Source organism: Corvus cornix, chromosome 2 (assembly GCF_000738735.6).
Source record: "Corvus cornix cornix isolate S_Up_H32 chromosome 2, ASM73873v5, whole genome shotgun sequence".
Classification (NCBI taxonomy): domain Eukaryota; kingdom Metazoa; phylum Chordata; class Aves; order Passeriformes; family Corvidae; genus Corvus; species Corvus cornix.
This window is the reverse complement of record NC_046333.1, coordinates 69,877,851-69,902,864: the sequence shown is the minus strand read 5'-3', so window position 1 is coordinate 69,902,864 and position 25,014 is coordinate 69,877,851. Positions and strand designations below refer to the sequence as shown.

Genomic DNA, 25,014 nt, shown 5'->3' with positions numbered 1-25,014 from the left:
TTGTAGGATGCATTTTTATCAGGATTTTCCTCGAGCTGTGAATAAACATAGGCAAAGTGAAGGACCTTATAAAGATGCTCTTAACCTTGTTATTAACTTCTATGACTTTAGGAAAGCACAGATATGTGGAGATGGAGAAGATTGTAAAATAGAGTGCATGAAATATAGGTGTTCTGTTTGTTTTTCCTGTGGGCATCTGGGACAGCCAGTCCCTGTGTTCCTGACCACCTTCTACAGAATGTCATTAGGATCATGGAGCTTCAACCTGGTGAACTTCTCCTGGTTTGATGTGGAAAGTTAAATATAAATGAACTGAGTGTTTACAAATTGCTAGAAAGGGCAAAGGAAGCAGCACAATACTATGCAGTCATTATGATTCTGCATCAGTGAAGCATAGAACAATTAAGCTATTGAGGGCATGGGGTGATCCAGTGGGAATATACCCACTTATTTCTGTGTGTCCTTAAGGGAAAACTGAATTGCCGTAGATCAGAAAGGCATTTGAGTTCATGCATGAAATGTTTGTGTTCAAATGATTCCTGATGCTGTTTAAGAGCTAGTGGTGGGCCTAGCTACTGCTTTTACCTAAACAAACTACTAAGAAGACTGGTTTTTGCAAGATTATGTAAAATGCTCTTTACTTGACAAGGTAGGATCATCTTCAATGTAGCATATGTGTGTTAGCATGGGTACATGGAGAGGAGAAGAAAAGCTTGGCATCCCCTTAGTAGGAAATTCATTAAGAATAAGTAAATAGGTATCTGGCACCTGCATCTTTGGGGAAATAGTTTTGACAAGAGTTGTGGGAAGACATAGCATTCTTTATCTGAATAGATCAGCACAGCAACTTTCACTACAGCTGACAATTTTGCCTTTCCTGCATGTCAGCTGGAGACTAACAAGCTCAATATTTGCCGGTCCCATCCCAGCAATTTTGGAGAAACTTTTGTTACACTTAAGCAGGATGAGCACCTCTCTATTCACTCCCTCCCTGGGACCCCTGCTGTTCACCTTTGGATGCAAACTTTAGTCAATTGGTGGCTGAGTGCCAGGTTGAAGTTGTCCTACAGAAGTACATGAGAAAACCTGGAAGCGTTCTCTTTGAACATTCCATTGTGTAAACCTTTCTCTCAAGTAAAACAAATATCTTGGGGGAAAAAATGGAATGTTCTCCACATGTATCTCGAGCTGTTGTATGGTTTAGAAACAAACTTTCTAGAATATCTTGAAAAGTTTGTTTCCCTCACAGATCATCCAGATACCTACACATTGTAATTCAAGCATTCTGCGAATATCCTGCTGAAAGAAGCAGCTTTGCACTAGCAAGCATCCTTTGAGCCCGTTGGTTTGCCAGGTTCTTGAAGAAACAAAGTGATATTGACAAACAAGATGTGTAAACACGAAGCCACAGTTTTTCTTTGGAAGTCTGCCATGAGAGCAGTGTGTGTGTGGCTGGAAGGCTGCCTGTGTCTGTGGATGGCCTCTACACAGCAGATGGTACAGATTACTACAGCATTAATCACAGCTCTGAGTGAATGAGACATAGTGCTGTGTATCAGGCAGCATGACTGACCTCTGGGAGGGACAGGGAAGGAAGGGGTGTACCTGTGATGCCTTAGATCATGAAGGTGGAGTTCTGCCATCACCTCGAAGCCGTTTGTTGTAAACTTTGTGGGTTGCAATAAGGCACATAACTTCCTCCAAAATGCCTGCTGGTGTGATGTTGTCTGACCAGACTTTTCTGTGAGGATAGAGTAGTTAAGCTGTTTGGTTGTATGCACCTACTGCTTGCCAGCATGTTCACTAGTACAAAAGCATTCACTAATACTTTTGAGGCTTTGTTAGGTGTATTTCCTGATGCCCCAAATAAATGCAATCGGCTGCTGAAGGGTAAGGATGCTCATCTGAAGGGTACCCTGTAGTGTATAGTTTGATCAGGGCACAGGTCATAAAATCAGGTAATAAAAGTCCTGTTATGATCCCTCTTCAAGCTTTCTAAATAACAGATAACCCTTAAGGGGAAAGATGGGAGGGAAACAGATGATGCCCCTTCTCTTGGAGTGAGGCAGAGGGACAAGACAGATGGTTTGATGCAGAGTAGCTTACTTGGTGTGGTGATAAAGAACTCCTTAAGGGCTGCTCAAATTAGTTTTCCATGTATGATGTAGTCCAGTATGGAAGCTTCTTTTCCTGTCAACTTGGAGCATATTGTAGGGATTAAGCATTATAAGCATTTCAGAAGATTCATATGGTATAAGGTGCTATTTGTTGTCCTTATTTGATGGAAGTGCTGGCTCAGCTCAGGCAAAAGCCACATGGTAGGTGCAAATATGAAGCCTGAAGGCTATTCCAAATAGCTGTATGGTGGTGTTAATCTGCAATTCTTAACAGCATTAAAAGGAGGACCTGTGTACTTCATTTTAGGAAAACTGCTTATATATACACATCTGATTATCTTCTCCTAGTGTATTGTTCAAAGAAATGGGCTGTTTTGAGTCCCTGTGTTTTTGAAAATGAGGTCCCCTTACACTTTGATGTCATGTTTACATTGGATTTTTAGCAAAACCAAGAGTTCTCTTACTGCGCCTGCTATGGAAATTGTAAATGTTTCTTTAAAAAAAGATAGGATGTTGCCGTATTTAAGTTCTAGGGATTTTGTAATAAAAAAAGTAGATACTATTTTCTTCACATTGGCCTTTTTGCAAAAACTGCTGTGTTTTTTCAGTTAAAGTGTACCCTTATGTCCCATAGCAATTAAAGAATTTATTAATTTCAAAGAAGTAACACTGTGATCCTGTGGTGTTTGGCTTTTGGTAGGAGTAAATGTAACAGAGCAGTTTACAAAGTTCGTGAGACAGGGAGGTTTCTGTAGAATTTCCTGTAGTTCCTAGGGCGCAAAGCCATTCAAATGAACTGCAAAGAAACCTTGAGATTAGAGGAAATCACTATGAATACAGACAAAAATTATTAAAATGTGTCCCGTGTACTCCATCTCTCCACAGCCTGCAAAGACAGTTAAATTTAACTAGGTTCAGGTTTTGTGCAATAGCAAATGAAAGAAGCTTGTTTGTGGCAAGGTCTTTAAAATAAATCTCTTTTGATGCTTCTTAAAAGCTTTTTCATGAAAGTTTTAAATAGTTCTTCTGTTTTCAGAGATCTGTGCAAAACTGCATAACTCATTGGAACAAAACTGATGTGTAAATATTTAAACTATTGCTTAAAATTTGGAAATCTTTAAACTATTTCAACAGTTGCTTTGCCTTGATCTTGCTCTGTCCTTGCCTTAATTAGGAAGCTGTTCATGAAAACTACCTTGCTGAAAGAATTCTTTTGATTACTGCACTTGAAGGTGATACAAAGGGTTTTGCTAACTCAGACTGCAGGTGATTTTTAATACTGTATGAATTGAAGGAATTGGTGCTTTGCTGCTGGTTTTGTGGTAGTTGTCTATTCCAAATCCTGCTCCTGACAGATAGGATAAGCAAATGCGACTGCTCACTTTCCCGTTTCTAGTTCCCTTACACAAGAACCTTGGCAATTAATGAAACTGGGTGGGTTTTTTTTCCCCTTTTGAAGCTGACAAGGGAAAGCTGTGAAGTTGGGTACACAAGGCATTGTATGGTATCTGTAAATATAAGGATGACCTTCTGCAACCTTCTCTGAAAAAACATTGCATCCTTTTGCTATCGCCCAGATAATCCTTATCCTGCTTGGCTTCTTGCCACCAGGAAGCTCAGTCCATGTGGCATCAGAGTCCTTGATTAGCAAGAGCAGACACGTGGAACAGAGGTATTGGGTCTAATGTCCAGTTTCAGCCAATTTATGCTTCGATGTTTTGAACATGAGTGCAGTTTTTATATAGTTAACCATCTTCACTAAGAGTTGTCTTTGCTTAGAGAGGAAGGTAGGCACTGTCTGAATAAATACTTCTGTTCATTCACTAATGTTTTACTACAGAGTTAATGTTTATTTACAGTTATACTATAGAACATATATTGTGTATTTAAAAAAACACCAACAAAAACCAAGTAGATCCTAAACTGCAAAAAGCCCAAAAACCCAAAGCACAACAAAACCTTTGTGTATTTACTCTTGCATAAAAATAACTAACAAATATGAAACTGCTCCTTGGCATAATAAAAAGATTTTGCAAAACATGGAATTCTGGCAAGTGTTACCTTGGAAAAAAAATGTATTCAAATCTCTGTAGACCATGCATCTTTGACTTCCCTAATTGTTTTTCTGCATTTATTTTTTGGGTAGGAATGTGTTTTGGAAGGCATAAGAAGAGTCATCTTAAAATTCTTGTATTTTTGGGTATTTTTCAATGAACTAAAGTATAGATTTATGTAGTGAGGACTCAAAATGCATAACATCCCCCTTTTGTGTAGAAGAGCATGTGTGTACAGTAAACTCTGCAGAACAGCTCCTAAGAGCTCTCTTGCTAAATTTCTCCCCTGTTACTGTTTCTTCCATTTCTCCAGAACAAAAGGTGTTACAAATAGTTAGGTAAAGCCAGTAAATGAATATGTAGCATTTTGGTCCAAATATTCATACTTTCCATAAGAATATAGCTTTGGCATTTCTGTAGGGTTTTTCTTGTTTGTTTGTTTGTTTTGAAATTTCAATCACATTTTTCACTTTCTATTCTATTGCAGAACTACTAGGAAGTTTATTGCTTCCTAGTAGTGACAGGTCTTTGGGTTCTTTTGGCTCTTTTTCTCCCTTACTGGTGTAAAGAGAAATCTGAGCTGCCTGGAGCTCAGGGTGCTGATGACCACACGTAGGCTGGCTGGTCTCTTGGCCCCTCTGAATCCACAACTCTGAAAAGTATTAGAGACCATCTTTTAAAGATCTCTGGTTTTGAAACTTGGGAAGTTTGAGAATTTTGAAATAAAAAGGTGGAAATTGCATGAACAAACAGAATTCCTGAAAAAAATTTTTTATGCTTCGGAAGATGCCAGAACGGTGAAAACTGGGCTCAGACCATGCTGACTGAGAGAGGCAATACCAAAGAGAGTTATGACCAGTTGTAAGGCAAGCTGTTTACTCCTAGAACTTGAAATGTCCAGAAACAGAGTGTTTGCTCCTGTGATTTGCAGATCACATCACTGCAGGATCAGCACTTTTCTTCCACCCAAGTGAATATTGCAAGACTGAGAGCTGTTAAACAAGCCTTCCTCCTAGATTTTCAAATTTCTCGTTATGCAAACTTTTAAGAAAATAAGAGTTGGGTTACTGTGCACTGCTTCTCTCCTCCAACTGGAACATGCTTTCTGGTTTTGTGTTTATCTGTAAATAAACTACATTTCAGACAAAATTATGATGTCCATATGTAAAGCTGAGTTCAGAAGAATGAATTAAAAAGCTTTTTCCTGGTCTACTTGCATTTACTTCTCCTTTATTAGGCTTTGATCTCATGCAAACAAGATAGCAAGTGCAGTGTTTTGTTTTGTCTCAAATAACTGACCTTGCACTCTTAGGAAACAACGTCTTGAGCTAAACTTAAAGTAACAAACTCAGGAGGTGAGCAGGAGTGGCAGAAAGCCTGCTTGAGCCATCAGTGTGAGAGGCTGGTGCTACAATGAAAACAGCTTTAACCTCAGCTGCTGCATTAGGCTGCTGGAGAAAGGAAAAAAAAAAAAAAGTGGCTCTGTCTAGGAGTGAGATGACTCCATTATTTCTGGTAGGTTGGGTGTTGAGCTATGGTCATAAGTTCAGGCGGCCTCCCCAGGTTACAATAATAGCCATGTTATTACTGCTATTATTGGTTTTCCACTCTAGGATGTTTAAAGATGGCATGCCAAGATTTCACATTTTTCTTCCTGGTGTCACTTCACAGAATTACTCATTTGCCTAAACATAAAAGACACTGAATTTCCTCTGAACCCAAAATTTCAGGGCTTTATGGATTTTTACTGTGACAATTCTGAACTTTGAAATTTTGATGTCAAAGTTACTCTTTTGGGGACATAGCCTTCAGCTTAGTCCTGGGTTTCCTGGTTTCTATGCCTTCTGCACTAGGTTTTTGTACGTTTGGGTTTCCTCTGGGTAGTGTTTGGTGTTAGTTTGCATTTGTTGCATATTGAGGGGTTTCCCCCTGAGTCATTGAGTTACCTAATGGGGCTGTTGGCTTAGTCTGGGTACTCTGAGGGTAGGCAGATCCAAAATGCTCATAGCTGCTGCTGATTGGAGCTGCTCTTGCAATTTCGGAAGGGTGAAAGACCATCTGATACCAGTACCTTTCTGAAGAAATAGGGTTGTGCAAAACATTAATCTTGTGACTTTTAAAACTGTTATGGGTTTCCCATTACATACATACACTAGAAGTTTTAATTTTTGTCTGGTATGTTGCCCATATGATTTGCATTTCCATGTTTATAGACACATTCTTCCAATCACTAGTGACACAGAAAAGTATAGCTGGGTTTCTCTCAAATTCAGCATTCCAAACTGGTTTGGTTTATATTAGTGTACTAATAGATTAGTATACAATAGTAGACATTCATATTTGAAGAAAAAACTAAGGTGTTGTGGCTCATAACTTTTAAAAGTTTTAGAAGGCTCTCTACCGAGTCTATTCTTCTTTATAGTAATAGTTCTTCGGACATATCTGAGAACTAGCAGTTATTTTGAGTATCTTGATGTTAAAGCCCACACCTGAGAGCTTAGGGACATGATTTTTAGGGGTTTTTTTCTAAAAAGCTATCAAGAACCTGACTGTTGTCACTGGGAAATTTGTGGTGCGCTTGGACATAACACACTATGTGCCACAGGTTCCTGCAATTAGGAAAAAAACTTATATACTCAGTTTGTTGGTGCAATTTGTTTTTCCCAAGCTGAAATGTTGGGGGGAGGTTTGTGTGATAGATACAAGCTGTTTGATTATTGTAGAATATCATATGGGGTTTAGACTAAAGGTTTTATATATTTAAATATCAACTTAAAAAAAAAAAATCAATGACATTGAACTGACATACCTTCCTGTTGTTGGCTTAAGTTAAGCCAGACTGGTTGGTAAGGAGTAAACTTGAATTACAGAGGTTTTTTCTGCTCGTGTCAGCCTTAGAGTGGTGTAAGCTTTACTTTTTAAGCTAGGGGTCCATGCTGAGGTTCACAGTAGAATAGCTATAAATATTGATCATGTGAATAACGTTGTTTTAGATAAAGACAACTGGAGGGAGGGAGAGAGGAAGAAAAACCTATTGCTGTTTTCTGTAACTGCAGTTGCAACTCTTAATATAACTTAATACTTTACCAGCGGAATGGTGCATGAGGTCAGATGGAGCTCAGGCTAGGAAATAACAGTGATTCACTTTTCCAAAGCAACTTTGCTTTTCTTTTGCCTTTAAACAAGTCTTAATTAGAAAAGAACAGAGTAATACAAGTAGAATGCTTTCCTTGTTGTTACTACCTTTTCCTCCTGATTAATTTCATTTTTTGCACTGCAGTTAATGAATTACAAGACTTTTGATTAAGTGGACAATCTTTTAAAGCAACGATTGTATTTTTTTAACATTGATTGCCGTTTGACTTTTTCTTTTGATAGCAGGAACAAAAGGACACTTGTTTTTATATTCTTACTTGGCCAGAATACAAATCAAAATAGCAAAATAACTACTACATCTGGAGGGTGGCAGCTTTAATAAATCAGTTAAATACTTAAGAGTTCATAGTTTTTCCTGTTTTCAGTATGGGGAACTTTTTATGAATGCTTTAATGCTTTACCTTGATTATCACCTTGAAGACTTAAGACAAAGTGTAGCACTGTTCTTTTTATAGTATCTGTAAAAAATGACTGATTTCCTCTGTAAATCACTAGAAATTATTAGAAGTATGCATTTTTCAACAAAAATAACTTTTTACTTTATTACTCTCATGGATTTTTCATTTTTAAGGAAGACTGCTCTGGAGTGCTATGAGCAAATGAATGGTTGTTGCGGACTGCTATTAAAATCAGTTAGATGTTGCTTTAGAGGGGTGTGTATCTCCTCTCCCAAAGGATCTGTCTCCATATTCCAGTTGAATAAGTCTCTGAAATAGCATTAGCTTCTAGCTGTGCAGAAGTTCAAAAGTTGATGAACCAACAATTCTTTGTGCAAGGCCACCAGTGGCACTGGTTCTGTAGATTTTAATGGGAGGATGGATTATTCATTCCAACAAGGCTAAATGAAAATAGCAACTGTGCACTGTTGGCGATGTTGTTGCAGAAAGGTGCCTTCAGGAAATAAACATGTGTCCTATGGATTAAAGTGTGCCTCTTTTTTTCTATAGACTTTCCCCCAAACAGATTAACTGAACCTATCAAAACTTCAGCAGAGCGCAGCTATAGTTTATAGCTCAAAAGGAATTGAGAACTGCTGAGAATGGCCTTGATAATTGACACGCCACCTTTGGTTTGAACTTCCACGAACTCACCTTTGTAGTTATTCCTAAGGGCATGGCACTAGCCTCAATCAATTTTGAATTTTATAAGTATAAGCATCTTTGATCTCTTCCATGGTATGTGGAAAACTATTACACATTTTTTTCAAAGGTGTAATGAATTCTGAATACTTGATATACTGTGGGGATGTTTCTTTTCAAATGTTTATATTACTCCTCTGGAACTGAGAGCCCTTTCTCCTCAGTGGTATGGTCATAATACACTTGCATCATTTATGTTAGGTCTTTAATTCTTTCTCCCTTGTTCTGAAAAAGCATTCCATATACTTCTCCTGGAGCCGTAAGAGTAGTAGTAAAAGAACCCTATTCCTCCTCATCTTGATCTTTTTTTTCCTCTTGGCCTCTTTTCCCTTGTTTCTTCATCCATCTAGTACTTCCACTCCTCTTTGTTAGCAGAGAGGAGCTGTGGGGAAGAGGGAATCCTCTGGATAATGAATGCTCAGGTAGGGCGATACCTAGTTCCTGAATCCAGGAGCTCTGTGGAAGGGTGTTGGAACTGGCTACATCAAAGAAAGAGGATGAAGATGGATTGCATTTCAGGTCACTTTTGCAGCCTTCCCTGAATGTGTCAATATAAATCCCAAATGAGTTCATTGCAAATGGAACTTGCCTGTGCAAAACGGTGTAAAATAAAGGAGATTGGATTGCTAAACAGGCTATTGAGTTACACTTGTTTTCAGTTTTCTGTATATATAATCCTATTATTTGCCCATGGATCAAGTCAGACTTGATTCTGTTTTTATTCTAGATGATTTTGGCAAAGCACTGTCTAACTCATTTGTCTCAATTTCTTCACCATGTTGGAAGTGTTTTTCTTTGATAGCGTGTCAAAACTTATTGAAGTTCTTGACATTAACTAGTGTATTAAATATAAAATATTGCATCCTAAAGTTGTCTCACACTAGTTTATGTGGCTGTTTTCTTTTGTCTGGGAATTTTACAGGCATGTTGTAAGGCAGCTGCAGTTGGAAACCTGCTGCTGTGTCTTGGAAACCAGCTGAAGTATCATTCTTTGTATGAGCTTTCAAACTACTATTTGGCTGAAGACAACACAGAGATTCAAATCTGAGGTGCCAGAGTGTGCTGAGGAGGAGCTGTTTTAACTGAGGTGGTTCATTTAGTCAGTCTTGTTAAACTGTTTTGATCGTTCAAGCTGGTCTGACATATCTGTACGGAGCCAGGCCTCATTGTAATCCTACTTAAAGGCAGTTTGTAGGCAATTTTCTTTCAAGACTGATTTGTCCACACACAGAGGTGTGCTTCTGTCTTCTGATATTTTGTTGATTTGTTATAAACTGAGTAGCATTAACTGGGTACTTTACATTAGCAAAACTAAGCTCTCAAAGTATAATAGCACCTTAATTATATAATACTTTAACACCTAGTTCCTTTAATATCCCTTTTCTGGTTCAGGAATTCCTGTACCTTGAAGACTCTATTTGTAGTATAAATGCAAATCAATAGCTTTGATAATAGAATTTATATGCGTAATACAGTCTCCTATGGATAAAATTTTAAACCACTTTACAGAGCTTATTTATTAATATTTACTCCCTGACCTCATTAGGAGAAGATGGAAACTGTGCTGTCCTTACCAGCTGCAAACTCTTTGAGTCTTTGATGACTGTTGTGATTGCCATTCACACTGACAGGCTGCTGTACTGAAAAGAAAAGGAAGGGAAACGTGAACCCCGGGGCCATGTGCGATACGGTATCGCAGCGCAGGACAGCGCGGATCTGCACTGTGTGCGATTACCAGACAGTAAATCAGCTGTGCTGTGCCAGAGCCAGAAAGCAGGAGCTTTCACACTTGCTGCCTGTTTCCCACTCATTGTAAAGCCCTGCCCTATCACTTGATAGACCTGGAAAGGAAGCACAGAGGAAGCAAGTGCCACTGCTGGTTCAAAATGTTCCAGGGCGACTGGAAACTTTGAGCAATGGCCTGGGTGAGAAGAACAAGACCTTATTGACAGGGTTCAATCTTAGTTAAGTCTGTTTCCCATCAACTTGCTAGGTAATCACAGCCTTTCTTTTTTCATCTCCTTTGCACTCTCTGGGTCTCCCACTTTTTCACCTCCTTCTTAATTTTATTTATATTTGTTTGCTGCAGTGGACTGAGCAACCAAGGAGAACTAGGAAGTTTCCCCTCTCTGCTAAATCCTGGAGGAATTGCTAATGAAAAAAATGACAAAAGCATTAAAAGTAACTGTCATCTCGCCCTTGGTGCCCATGTTTCTCCAGAGTTTCCATTGAATATTGTTTGAGTTTATCCTTTCAGTAGAATCTTGTTATTATCATTTGATGTGCATATTCTTGCAGTGAAGCCATGGTATGTGGTTTGTTATTTTCCCAATTAACTGGTGTCATAGACTGGTGACGGCTTTTACAGGGCTCTAGCCCTGTAAAGATTTGTGCACACACACAGGTACATGTAGTGGGAGAAGAACATAAGCTGACACTTTCTTGGTTTCAACCTCTTCTAGACTGTGTGAGACTTTATGAAGCATTTATACCATAAAGTAATTCTTTTTCTAATGCTGCAGTTTTAAACATAGAGCAATGTGCCCCTTGTGCACTGTACTGTGCCATTTTGCATGCATGTACCCCAGGATTTTGCCATCAATGCAGTAAGCAATTTCCCTTGGCAGCCCTGCTCCTGTAGGGCCTCCTAGTGCATCTAAAATTTCTTACTTTAATGTATTATTCTTCTTAGGCTGTCTATGAGACAACAAAAGTTCATTTAAACTGAGGTAAAAAAAAAAGGTTTTTCTCTGGAGCAACATGCTTTTAAGGGATGATCAGAGAGATATCTGTTTAGTTTTGTTCTTAACTATCTCTGGCCATGATCATGACAGAACAGATCCACATAACAGTTTAAACCTATAAGCATAGGTGGCATCTCATTGTTTTATGGTCTTTTTGTAGCAAGTCATTTGGGTCTGGTGGAATACATTTGCATATTAAAGGAACAACCAATTCAAGAAGTCAGTGAAAGCTGCAGACTTTGTGTGTGGGTAATATTCACTGACCCGCTAGTGAGAACTCTTTTGGAGGGGTAAACTTTGCTGGGTTTGTGATGGTGTGTACACATTTATAAAGACAGTATGACTTATTGGTTTTGGTAATCCTGGCAATGGTCATGCCAGGAAAATCCTCTTAGTTCAGGAAAACATGTGCTAGCATGTATTTTAAAGTATTTGCTTTTGAGGAGCTTAATCATTTAAGTTTGACAAAGATTTCAAAGGAGGAAAAAAAGAAAAAGAAAAATCCCTGAAATTAAATGACCCAAATTCTCAACCTTCAGTGATATATATAAAATATGAAAATGGCTTTTATTCTGTAATTTAAATATAAGGTGTGCTAGGGATTTTTTTGAAAACTCAGTAGGTCAGGCAAGGCAGAATTATTGCTGCCTTCAGAAGCTTTGTGGAAGGAGTGTCTGTGCAAGGGAGATGCCAGCATGACAAGGTGCTACAGAGGCACGTTGGTTTGCAGAGAATGCCAAGCTTGTGCTATTTTTTTTTGGTATGTTTTTCCTTCCCTATCTCCAAAATAGTTCAAATTCAATGACTGTGGTTAGGATATTTTGGAAAGATAATCCCCAGGCACTTTATAATGGAACTTGGGAAGAGATTCAAGAGATGGGAGTTCTCAACCAGCATTTGTAAGCAAGTATCTTAAAATATACTGCTTCGTAGTCTAACATTAACTAAAGAGAGTCTGTAGTATTTTTAGGTTGGTGTATGAATCTGGAGAAATCAAAGTATGTGCTTGTTACCCAGTCTACTCACTATGAGTTTTTTTCTTCCCTCTTTTGAGATCTTAAGCGGTCCAAATCTCCCAGGCCTATTCAATGTGTTTCTAACATTTTCCTATATCTTACTCTTCCCAGGATGGATCGTACTTGGCTGAGTTCCTGTTGGAAAAAGGCTACGAGGTGAGTGACTCGGTGACTGGCTACAGGCTGATGGAGTCGTTTGGATGCTGCAGCTCCAGCCCGCTTCCTCTGCTTCTGTCCTTCTCTGTGTATGTTTTCCACTCCAGTCCTAGATAACAAATCAAAACTCCAGAGAGGAATGTGCAGCATGGCCTGTAATCATGCCAGGTTATTGTACTATTTATCATCTAATGTCCACTGGTGGATTCCCTCTTCTCCTCGGGGTACAGCTGCTTTGCATGTTTCCCGCCAGCTCAGATAAGCAGCGACCTGTGTGAGCCAAAACTGTAAGGAATTAGGGAATAATTTATGATGCAATATACCACATAAAGGAATAAGAATCTCTTGTTTGTTCTCTTTCCCCAACTCTCTCTCTCTCCACAGTAAAGCCCCTTTTATTTTGGCAGTTATACTTCAGCAATGAAAACCGTGCATTTTGCTTTCTCTGTTTAAAAAGAAAAAAACAAACCCTAAAGCAAAAACCAAACAACAAACCCCAAACAAGTTGTACTTTGGTATGGTTACTTTCTACATTTTCTCTTGGGTTAATTAATTATTGCTTTGCACGTGATTTTTGCTTACTTTTTACTTGAAATAAGGGGAGTCTGATTCCATCTTGCTGCATAATTTTCCCTGGCAAAAATCACATTTCTTGTGGTCCAGCAAAACAACAATCACATTGTTGCTATTGTTATGGTATGATTTGATGGGTTTGAACTGATGTGGGCATAAGTGTAAGAATATTTGCTTTCTTGGTCATAAAAGATGCTTCCAAAATGTATGATAATGGAAGGAAATGGGGTGGTCAAATTAATCTCCCCACAATGTAGTCTTTTCTGGGGTTTTAGTAAAAGGTAGGGCTTGTTTTAATATTGAATTTTATTACTTCTGTTGTAATACTGCTTCATAGCTTAGTGAGAAGTCTCTTCTCAGACAGTCTGTGTTTTCCATACTTTTGTACAGGTTAATCTTGCCTTGCTTATTCCATCCTTTCTCTTGCTTTATTGATTGATTTGCTTATTGAAAGTTGGTTTTTCAGTGTTGTAAATTGATTATTTTTTTACTATTTCTCCATTCCATTTGTACATATGATAACTGATTGCCTCCCTATCTGGGATGCTTCATTTGACTTTTTTTTTTTTTTTTTTTTTTTTTTTTTTTTTTTTTTTGTGAATTTCAATGTGTTTAAAGATCTGGCTCTGTTGCGAAAAACCCACTGATACATTCTTAACTAGATTAACCAGTTTGCACACATTTTGGCTTGTCACAGAGTTTGCATTTCACCTGTCCCATGCAGACAAAGGTACCTTTCATCAGTTTTCTTATGGTAACGTTGCTGTCATGGATTAAGCATTTGGCAGGTTTTCTTGCTGTTGTATGTGCATACCAGAATAAGGAGTGGGAGAAAAGAAAAGAAAAAAACCGCCAGGGTTTGCATGTTTTCTTGTTATTGCTGGATTTAACAGGCTCTCTGGGTTTGTCTGTTCTGAATCTTTTGAAGTTCTGGGATGATTGCACTTAGCCCATCTCGTTGGTCAAACGTTTGCATCACTGTCATTAGCAGACATAAAGCTCTTGCAAGTCCAATCTTTCATCAAGCTTTTGAGCTGGCAAGATTTGACTTATTGGTCAACCGTCCAGTTGAACATGAATTTCAGCATGACTTGATTCAGAGATAGATAACTGGGTGCTCAAGAAGTCTCTCATCAGAATTTTAAGCCAAAATATTTAATTTTGCTGGAAGAATTATGGGATCATTTAGATCGGAAAAGACCTCCTAGATCATCCAGTCCGTCTCTTAACCCAGCATTGCCAAGTCCACCACTAAACTATGTCTCTAAATGCCAGATCTACTTGCCTCTTAAATACCTACAGGGCTGGTCACTCAACTACTTATCTGGGCAGCCTGTTCCAGTCCTTGACAGCCCTTTCCATGAAGAAATTTTTTCATAATATTTAATCTAAGCATCCCCTATTGTTGAGCACCTCACTTAGCTTCCGTCAGAATAATTAGTTACTTTAAAACTGCTAAAGTCCGATATTTTACCTGGCAAAATAGTAGTTCATTTGAGTACTCAAAATATTTTCAGCATCATTTGTGAAAGTGAAGTTATTAAGAAAGTGTCTTTTTTTGAAAGTGTTTCTCTGTAAGCTTCATGTCCCTGTAAATTATCCACAGAATCTATAAAGAAATATTTTGATAGAGCTTTTAATTACATGTTTTATTTTCATAAATTCATTATTTGATGAAAATTTCTTTTGGGGGACACATTTCTCAGTGCCTCATTGATCCTGAAAGTGCAAATATTTTATTCAGTTTTGGAAAGTTTAGTTTGAATTGTAGAACATGGTATGTGGTAAGCAATGTGACAGGACACACAAGAGATTTTCTACAAGGAAATTGGCATCATAAATTTGACTTGTAAGTTGTAAAGATGAAGTTATTGAGCTCTTTTAAATCTTGCCACCACAACATCATTCTTAAATCAGCAAATTGGTCCCAATCTGCAGTCGTGTACACCTTTATACGTGGTTAAATTTTGGACTTAAGATGAAATGAAAAACATTTTCTTTGTCATTAACCATAGCTTGTGTTTGTAAAGCAAAAATCCCCAAACTAAACCAAAACCCTGAACACTGCCTGTTCCTGCTGCTATATTCTCAAAAATTAACGTCAAGTGGGAGAGTAAAGGAATGGCCTTACCAAACCAAGTGTAGGATGCATCAGAGTATAAGGGATCACTTTCAGAAATAAAAGCCAGGGAGAGGTGGAGAACGGTCAGATACTTAAGCTTGATTTCATTTGTGCAAGCACAACTTCTGTAGGTGGTAACCAAAGCTAACATGAATTTTGGCAGCAGGCATCGTCAGGCTGTCTTACAGGGCAGGAGGAAACAGGGGCAGTGTTCGAACAATTTCTCTAATGTATTAGGCACAAACACTCTTTTCTTTAATGTTAGTCAGAACCAGTGTAGCTTTTTTCACCAGCTTATTTATCGTGGCAGGCTAAAGGAAATTCCCAAGCTGGGTTTCAGCCTTAGGCTTGTCTGTGTCTCTTGTAACCCACTGGAGAACAGTGACTCATGAGGTCCACAAAACAGCACTGACTGTTCTGGCTGTTCTTCCAACACCCCAGAAAGTGAATGACAGCTCATTTTTAAAATACATTTGGGCCTTGCAGCTGCTGCTCCTTCTTTCCCTTGTCTCCCTTCTTTCTCCCCTTCTCTCCACTCTGCCCGTTCTGTCCTTTCCATAGCCCCATCTCCTGCTGCTGCTTTTTCTGTGCCTGTCTCTGCCTGCAGAAGGACTTCTCTACAACCAGGGAGCACTGGTTTTCTTGGCATTCACACATTGCTTCTTCAACTCCAGTAATGTTGTCAAGTCTCACTAACTAGGGGATGGTGCTCTGGGGCAATTCAGTGTGCCGTCTGTACTGTATGTGATATTTGGGCTGCTACTGGTGTCAACAAGGGAGAAGGGGAAACCACTCAAGGGTGCTAAAGTAAATATGACAGCACCTGACCTCATCTCCCAGTATTATGTTTGTGAATTGGATAACTGTCCATCTTTAGGAATAGAGATGAGCTCTGATTATATGATAAAAGGGTTAGGCTTATGTACATGAAAATTTTGAGTGATGGTAGTGAGTGCTTTCCTCTTGATGCTTAGCACTTTTGTTTTGTATTTTTCCTTGTTCAATCCCTAGGTGCACGGCATCGTTCGTCGGTCTAGTTCTTTTAATACAGGCCGGATTGAACATCTCTATAAGAACCCACAAGCTCACATTGAAGGAAGTAAGACTTTGCTTTTATATTTAAGGTGGTATATGTTATATTTAGCCTGTGCTGTGTTTTTGGTGGAGAAAGATCCCTGGGAACATGAAGGGAATCAGGTTTTCTTCTGCTAGGGTTATCTAGTTGCTCTATCTTGGAAAGAAAAGTGACCGTTCTTCTCTGAAGAAGGCGTGGCATGAAATATGGATACTCTTCTTTGTTTGAGTTTTGAAGAGTGGAAAATATGAGAGGGACCCAGGAAAGCACTTTGTGCTGTGTAGAAATGGTGCCAGAGTTCAGACATAGCTGGGCAGTAACAGTTAGAAAATGGCTGCAAAATGCTATGTGAGGCTAAAAATACTGAGATATTAGAATAGTAAAACATGGGTTTTTTGGAGGCAGTTGTCTTGAGTAATCCATTTGTGTTTCCTCATGAGCTCCATGGTGTCTGATGGAGGTGAAGGTTTGGAAACAGCCTGAGTGAGAGCATGAATAAGACATGATCAGCTCTTAATGATGACAGGAAGAATGAATCTTCCCTCAGAATTTCTGCGCCCAAGGAAGGGAATACCTGCTTTTCCTGATGGAAAGTCTCTGCTCTTGGAACCTTGCCAAAATTTACTTTGTTCTCTGTTACCAAGGATAATTTGGAAAGTTGGAATTATTACCTTTAGGGTACACATGGCAAATGTTTATTTTATCTTAAAGGAAATTAACTGCTCCCTTAGTGAGAAACAGCTCAAATGTTAGATGGCTCCAGTTCAGCAGAAGGATTGAGCACATTAACAAGCATATAGTTCTCCATGCTATGTCTATTTTGTAGTTGTGCAAACTGATGCTGTCCTAAATAATCCAGTTTAAGGTATTGTTAACAACAAATACCTCCATGGTGTAAATAAGTGGTGTTTTTGAAGTCTGCTTCACACCATGTTTAAACAGAGCCTAATTTAATCAGGTTTCATATGTAATGCAAATTACAGATTTCACTTGATCTTTGCTTGTAATTTTTTTTTTTTAATGCTTCATTTTTGACATGGTATTGCTCTGATTAGTTGCTACTTACTCTACATTGCTCATTAAAATATCTGATTAATAGAGGGGTAGAATTGAACAAAATATCTTTGCTAAGAATACTGAAACCTGTTTTTCTGTCAAGAACAATGTAAGAACTGTTTCCCATGACTTGCATTCTTGGCTTACAAGGTAGAATGAAGAAAATGAAATCAAACAGGAACCTGTGCATTGTGAGGACCATCTTGTGAATATGAAAAGTGATTTGAGAAGACAATGTAGATCACAATAAATGTATATACAAACATTTAAGGAAAGGGATGGAAGGAAGAAAAGAGAAAGCAGATGTTAATTTTTTTCCCCACTTATCTCATTTTCCTTTAACTGAAGAATGCAGCCATATGAATGGGAGGAGGAGAAGGAATTGGACTTGGAATCTCAGGAAAGGCTGCTCCATGGAAACTGTTTGGAAACAATGGGTTTCCAGGCAGTACTGGAGGAAGCAAAGAAGCAATAGTGGTTGATGTGAGCAAACCCTAATTTTATCTTTGCCATTTGTGTTTTTCCCGTGAGGAATCGATCGCGTGTTGCAAGATGGTGCTCTTCATAGACAGTGAACCTCTTTGTATGAAAAAAGTAGGGAGCACAGGAAGGAAGACAAGGTGTATCCTAAAGCAAACCCTCCAGCTGTTGCTTGCTAAGGACTTTCTTAGATTGGATAATATTACTAAACCCCAAAGGTTCTGACATTTGATCTGTGTTTATAAATCTGTGCACCAAATAAACCCCATTTCTAGTAAGTCTTTCCACTTAGCCTTTCACTCTTGAAAGACCTCTTTCCCATGGGTCAGGAAGTGAACATAACTTCATTCCCTTCTCCCCTTCAGAAAGGCCATTTGGGCCAGAAGCTTTGAAGACTTGGTGGTGGACCAAAATAATCACTTCCCTTGAGAGCATTAAATTTATGGTAATAGTAGGCTGGTGTCCCTGTTGCCTCGGTCAGCCTAGCTGGCAGGCCACCTTCCCCTGGGAAGCTCTGAAACTGCTCTCTGGCCTGGGGGTGGTGGCAGGACTGCATGTCATTGGTGTAGGAAGAGGAACATGGGCTCTGGCATCTCTTTTCTGCCTAGCATTACCTGTTAGCCAAACTTCAGCTGGGTCTGAAGTCTCTTCAGAATGTCCTTTGCAAGTGATGTGGATGTGAAAACAAATTTCAAGAATATACCATGGCTGTATTACTTTATCAACATGAAGAACCTCATGCACATGTTTTGTGGGAACGTACAGGACTGAACATCTGAGAACTGCATGATCTGTTAACTTCCTTGCTGTTTTATACTGTTAAAAAAAAAAAAAAAAAGAAAAACCTAAACCAGGATAAATAATAACAGTTCACATATCTCAACAGCAGTTAAAAAATCTACTGTGGATTCATATCTCTTGTAATAAACCTGGTATTTCAGGACAAAAAAAAAAAGTTATTAAGGTCATAAACATCAAATGAAAATCTATAGAAATATAGCAAGTAAATGTAAACAGATAATTCATTAATAGTTATGACTTTTTATTGGAAAGATCTGTGAATAGCAGTGTGGTTGTTTGATTTTTTAAATTTTTTTTTTAAATAAAAGGAAAAAGATCTGTGTTGGGAATTTCACTTTTGCAGCATCTTCTCGACAGATCAGGGTCTGAAAACAAGGACAACTTGATAAATCATTGCAATTTGCTCTTTAAATTTTGACAGAAGCTTGTTTCATGCTCTTACCTACTTTTTTACACACAAATTAGAAAGAAACTGAAGTCAGGAAAGAATAAATAACATCTGCATCTAACCAATTGTGGTATTTTGATGTGTAGTATCACAAAGCATGTTTCATTGACAGTTAAATTGTTCTCTTAAATTCCCTTCCAGTGTGTATCTGTATTTTTTTAATTGGAAAAACAGTAGTAACAAAAGCAGCAGGTTGTATTGTAATGTTATCTAAGTGTTCATCTAGTAAGTACCTTACACATTTTTGTTGTGTTGTGAAATTACAGTGAGAAGCTAAAACGTGTGCAACGTTTTGGGAAGGAGAAGAAAGCCATTGATGCTTAAGAAGTTATTAAAACATTTTTGAGTGAAAGATTAGAAGCCCAAACTAAAAAATGCCCTATTTTTGTGACTGGAATTCTGTATCTGACATTTAACTTATTTATACAACCTGGGAAAATGAAGTGTAAGCTATTAAACAAATGATACAAGTGTTGCTAGATAAATAAGACTATTGAAAAAAGAATCTGAAATAGTATTCATTACTCCTATGGGGAAATGTATTTTGTGCTTAAAGCAGAGGAAAAAAAACCAAGCAAAACCAAGTTTAGCTAGTGATCTCTTGACTTTTTCCAATAAATATTTATTCAGACCTTAACCTGAAATAGGACATGGACCAAGAATGTCTAGAGATTAAAGTGTATTAACTCTGTGTTCTTGAACTCTGAAGACATGAAGCTGCACTATGGGGATCTCACAGACAGCACCTGCCTGGTGAAGATCATTAATGAAGTCAAACCCTCTGAGATTTACAACCTGGGAGCTCAGAGCCATGTCAAGGTGAGTAACCTCCTCTAGCACTGAGAATTCTGAATGTGTGGTGGTGGTGTTGGTATATTACCTTGATTACTTTAGACTGCAGCATTTATAGCCATTTTAACAACTGTTAACTTCACCAGGTAAACACTGCCTTCAGTCACGATAGTAATGTTTGCTGTGGTGCTAAATTACTGCATGAGTTTGCTACTGAATATATATTAAGATGTCAGAATAAAAAAGTTTAAACTGCCATTGTGAACAAAATCCACGTTTAAAAATCTGGTTTTTCTGTCACGTGAAACAACTTTTGCTGTAGGCTTTGCTGCTGATCAGTCCTAGCTGAGAAGTTATGCAGTGCAGGCCAAGCAGTACTTAAAACAACATTATTTGGTTTGTTTAATATCAATACATTTATCAGAATGCATCACTTCTAGAAAGGCTTTGCCTATACCAGTTCTCATGCAGGCAATATTCTTTGAAATATTGACCTACAAACAGGGAAAACAGCTCTGCTACTACTTGCAGTATTACAACACTTTTGGGATTTTGATTACAAAAATCAAGTTAGAAAAACTGGAATAAAAAGAGCTCATTAAAAACTAGTAATTTGACCCTGGCAAGTACTGCTGCATCAAAAGGATAGAAAATGAATAGTAGAGGCAATAACTTTGTGGTTTACATTTATTAAGCTACATTGCTTTAAAAGGTCAGTTTACTACCAAGTGACCACTATTTATTCCTCATTCATACTGCATGATTACAAACTGAAGCTGATGTTCAGGTAGCAAATTGTCATTGAAATAAATTGTGCATCAGTCATATGTCCTGTCCTTACTGTTTGCAACGTGTAAGCATTCTAAAGTGATAATATTCCCTGGCCTCTCTGAGGTAAGAAGTGAGCTTTCATTTGAGCCTCATGAGAATCAGTTTGGCTTTAGTTTTCTAAGTAGGCCTTGCCACAAAAGCAGCGTGTTGCTCCTATCACTCTGTAAGCCTTGAAACGCAGCAGGAGGAAATCCCATTGGAAGACTGCACTTATTGACGACACACAGAGCGGAATACCGGCATGAAATGAAAATGATATTGCTTTTAATTTGCTTACATGATTGAATTATCTATGCTAAACATGGGTCTGGTTTATTAGCTCACATACTGCAGTATAACAGCAGGGCTGTATGAGTCTAGGGGCAGAAGATGGTCCAGAAGATAACTGAACTGCTGCTTTGCAGAGAGAAATCTGAGCCAGCAAACTATGCTGGGTATTTTCAGTCCACAGCTAGGTGTCCCAGCATCCCTTTTCTTGAATTGATTCACTGTATATCAATCTCTGTGGAAATTACTTGTCCCACTTAGTTTGGGACTAGAATGTTAGTACCATGCTAGCATCATCTGTCTCCAGATGCCTGCTCCAGCTGCAACAGCTTGGTGGCAGCATTGGGAGGGCAGGAAGGAAGGGGTATAATAGTGGTGCTGGTGCTGCTGCTGCTATAGATTTTTGGATGATTCTGCCATGGGATATGGGAAGGATTATTCCCCAAATGCCTCACTGCATGATTAGCTCGGTTAGAGCATGGGGCTAATAATGCCAAGGTTGTGGGTTTGATTCCCATATGGGCGATTCACTTAAGAGTTGGACCTTCTAGGTCTCTTCCAGCTCAAACTATTCTGTGATTCTGAGCCAATGCAGATCTGGCACTGAGTCTTGGCTTTTGGAAATCTAATGTGTCCCGGAGGACAATGAAAATGGCTCTATTAGAAGCTGGCCTGGATGCAGCAGGCTGATGCTTAGGCAATGTTAGCAGTCCCACTGGAAGTCTAGATGAACTTCTTCAAGGTGTGCTTGCTTCCTAGCATCCCCAGTAGTACTTCTGTTGTTGCAGTTGAGGAGAGAAGGTAGGCACCCCGAGTCTGTTGACTGAGGTGGCTGGGGGCCTTGACTGTGTTATTGGCAGAACTTACAAACAGTCCAACAGAGTTTACCATTTTAAAACAATTCCCAGTGTTGAAAGAGGGAGTAGAACTTGACCATCTGTTCAGGTGAATGTCGTCACCAGAGACCTGAACAGCTGTTAGCATTAAACTGTGGTTATATAAACTTACTGGGTTTGCTTGTGTGCATCGTGTTTGGAGAAGGAGGGAGAAGAACTTCTAATCTTAGCTTGCTTCACATTCTGGTCACTTTGAACTGGTGACGTCTTCAGGATTTTTTTGGTGGTGTTTGTATTGGCTTGTGTTTGTGCAGAATAAAGTTTTCTATCACTCTCACTTCCAGTTAGTTTATGTAGGCCATGCTGAAATGAAGGAAAATAAAATCATAGGAAGTTGATCTGGTTTCCTGTAGGAAACCAATGAAGATGAAATTGGTTCTTGGAATGAACCCACAGTAGTCTGGGAAATACTGTCAGAGAAGACGTTTTTCTGAATCATAAATAGTGAGGACTGTGACTCATAAAGTAGGTCACTGAGAGGCTGATCTGATCTTGTACATGGGAGAAAGTGAGAGAAGACTGAAACTTGTTCCTTATTAAAAACAGTAAACTTCACAGAATGATATCATCAGTAGGAACAAATTATCCAGTGTGCATTCCTGTCTGTTTTGGTGAGAAACAGGGATTAGCTCTCTGCACCGTGGCTTCACCATGGGATGGTCAGAAAACAGTAGCACATTCACTTCATGGTTACTAAATAAACAGTTCAGCCTCATTTTCTCTATCCAGTCTTTATATGTGCTCCTGCTTTGAATTTTAGTTCTTTGGGAATCTGGTGAACTGACCATGTTTTGTTTTTCATTTAATTTGGTTTTATGGGAGTTTACAGTATATCGATTCTAAATAATTATCTGTCATTGTATATAGTAGCATGCAGATGGCTTAATTCAAATTCTGTTATCCATAACTGTATATTCATATCCCTCCGTTGATATGTCTTCAAAATCAATTATCCAAATGTAGGTTGTCTAAAATGATATAAATGTCTCTTCTTGCACAGTCTTTCAGAGGAGGCACAAACACAGATATAAAGTTGTAACTATTTTTTCTTGAAGGACAGATAATCTCATCAGTGTTTGACTGCACTCTAAAATTTTGCTTATTTGTTTTGAGTTGTATTGAACTGGTGAAGCTGGCAAGTATTTTTTGACAAATTCCTAAATCCAAAAGGCAGTATAACCTTAGTAAAAGATACCTTGCTTTTAGCACGTGAAACTTTTTCAGCATCTGAACAGTTAAATGTTGACTGGTTTTATGGCTATTGCTGTCCTAGTAGACACGTATTAAATAGCCTGGTCCAGTTTAGGTGTAGTGCATAGGTCTTCAGAGCCCAGGGAGGAAAATTCCAACTTATGCAAAAGTCTGTGCTCACCCTTGTCTCTTACTCCATCCTGAAGTTGTAGCTTGCATGCTGGTTGGTGGGAAAGTGGGGTGTCTACTGAGAGGGGAAACTTGAAGTACACAAGCAAAAGTTTACATCATATAATTTCAACAGAGTTGTGGAATGGTTGAATTTTGGAAGGGACATCTGGAGTCTGCCTAGTCCAGCCCCATTACTCAAAGTGGAGTCATCTAGAGCAGGTTACAAAGAACTTTGCCCAGTCAAGTGTTAAGTAGGATGGAGATTCCACCACCCTCCTGAGCAACCTATTTCCTCACCTGTGCAGTTTCTTCACTCTTGCAGTAAAAATCCAGCACACGCCACCACAAATTTTTTCATATTTTTAAATGGCACGTTTCCTGTATTTCAATTTCTGACCATTGCCTCACCTCCTGTCACTGAATACCACTGAGAAGAGTCTGTCTCAGTCATCCTTCCCCATCCCACTCATCAGGTGACACATCAGGGAGATCACCCTCTGAGCCTTCTTCAGGCTAAACAACCCCAGCTCTTTCAGCTTCTCCTCCTATGACAGATGCTCCAGTCTTTCAGCCTTTTGTGGGCTAAGACTACCCTGACCAGTTCTTCCTTGACTGTAATTTTCTGTTCATAGCATTCCCCTTGTGAGCTGTTGAGTCACCCACGTCAGGTTATCAATACCCTCCAGAAACCTTCTGGCTTGCACTTCCTGTGTTGTTCCCACAACAGATACCAGGATGGTGAAATTCACCCATGAGGACCAGGATATATGAGTACGAGCTTTCTTAGATTATCTGAAGAAAGCCTTATCTACTACTATGTAACATTGTAAAGACTGTTTGCATCCCCAGACTCCTCGTGGTCTGAGGAATATGAACCATAAGGGAAACAGGTCATCTTTTTCATTTCCTATCACAGTCTTTTATGGGATGCTTCTTCCTGTAGCTGTAATTGTGGCTGTGATAATTGCTGGGGGGAGATGGTGCTGTGCAACTTTATAGTAAAAAAAGCAGTGTTTGGAACATGGCGTGGAAGCGGGCATCCTCCTGTTTAGTACACAAGTGAATCTGCTAATTAAAAATATATATTGCTCACTCTCTCCTGCAGGTTTTATCAGTGATGTTGTAGGGGCAGTACTCTTCCCCCATCACTTTTCTAACCCTGCAGATAGTGTAGCTGAAACACTGAGGCAGTCTCACATGAAGACATTATCACTGCACATGTACAGTGACTGCTTAGCTATGAACAAAGTCAAGGCATTAAATAACAGCATGGAACTGAGTACTGAAGTCTGGATGCAGAGTTCTGGGATCCTTTCAAAGTCTGTCCTCATGCTGTTCAATAGCCAGGTTTGGGAATGTGACCTTCTTACAGAACAGTTCTCTATTAAAGCTGGAAACACTTCAATTTGTTTTTCCTTAGCTTCAGGTATCTCAGTAACACTGAAGCTAAACAGCTTCTTCTGATAGCTGTCATTGTCTATTTGACAGATTAATTCTGAAAATAATTCTTTTTGCCCTGGAGATGGGTTTTGATAATGTGGTCCATGTGTTAAACAGGAACGCTCCTCTAATTTGTTGGGTGGATTTTTTTTTATCACACATGAATATCATTAACAAGTAAATCTTAATGATGCTACTTCTGTTTTTATGTGCTAACTGTATGTACGCAGTTTGGTTCTGATCCTGCAATGCTTTCTGATGGCAAAGAATGGTGTTTGTTGTTGTTGGGCATTTAGACTTCTTAAATTTTTCTTTTTTTATTTTTTAATACACTACTGCTTATATGAAACTGGAGGCTAAATAGTTCAAGCATTTAATTGTAAAGCTTTGCCAGTATTGCATTAGTAACAAAGCTTATAGTTGTTCATTACAGCTTGCATAATTCATGGTTTATGTACTGTACCTTGTGGTTCTTATCATTCAGTATGC

General features: G+C 38.7%; 1 protein-coding gene across 1 annotated transcript in view; it reads left to right on the top strand.

Annotated features, from left to right (window-relative positions):
- GMDS (GDP-mannose 4,6-dehydratase) overlaps positions 1-25,014 on the top strand; it is a 412,544-nt gene that overhangs the window by 49,222 nt on the left and 338,308 nt on the right. The window contains 3 exon segments of the mRNA XM_039549037.1: positions 12,338-12,382; positions 16,089-16,176; positions 19,647-19,756. Of these exon segments, the coding sequence (XP_039404971.1) occupies positions 12,338-12,382; positions 16,089-16,176; positions 19,647-19,756 (243 nt within the window).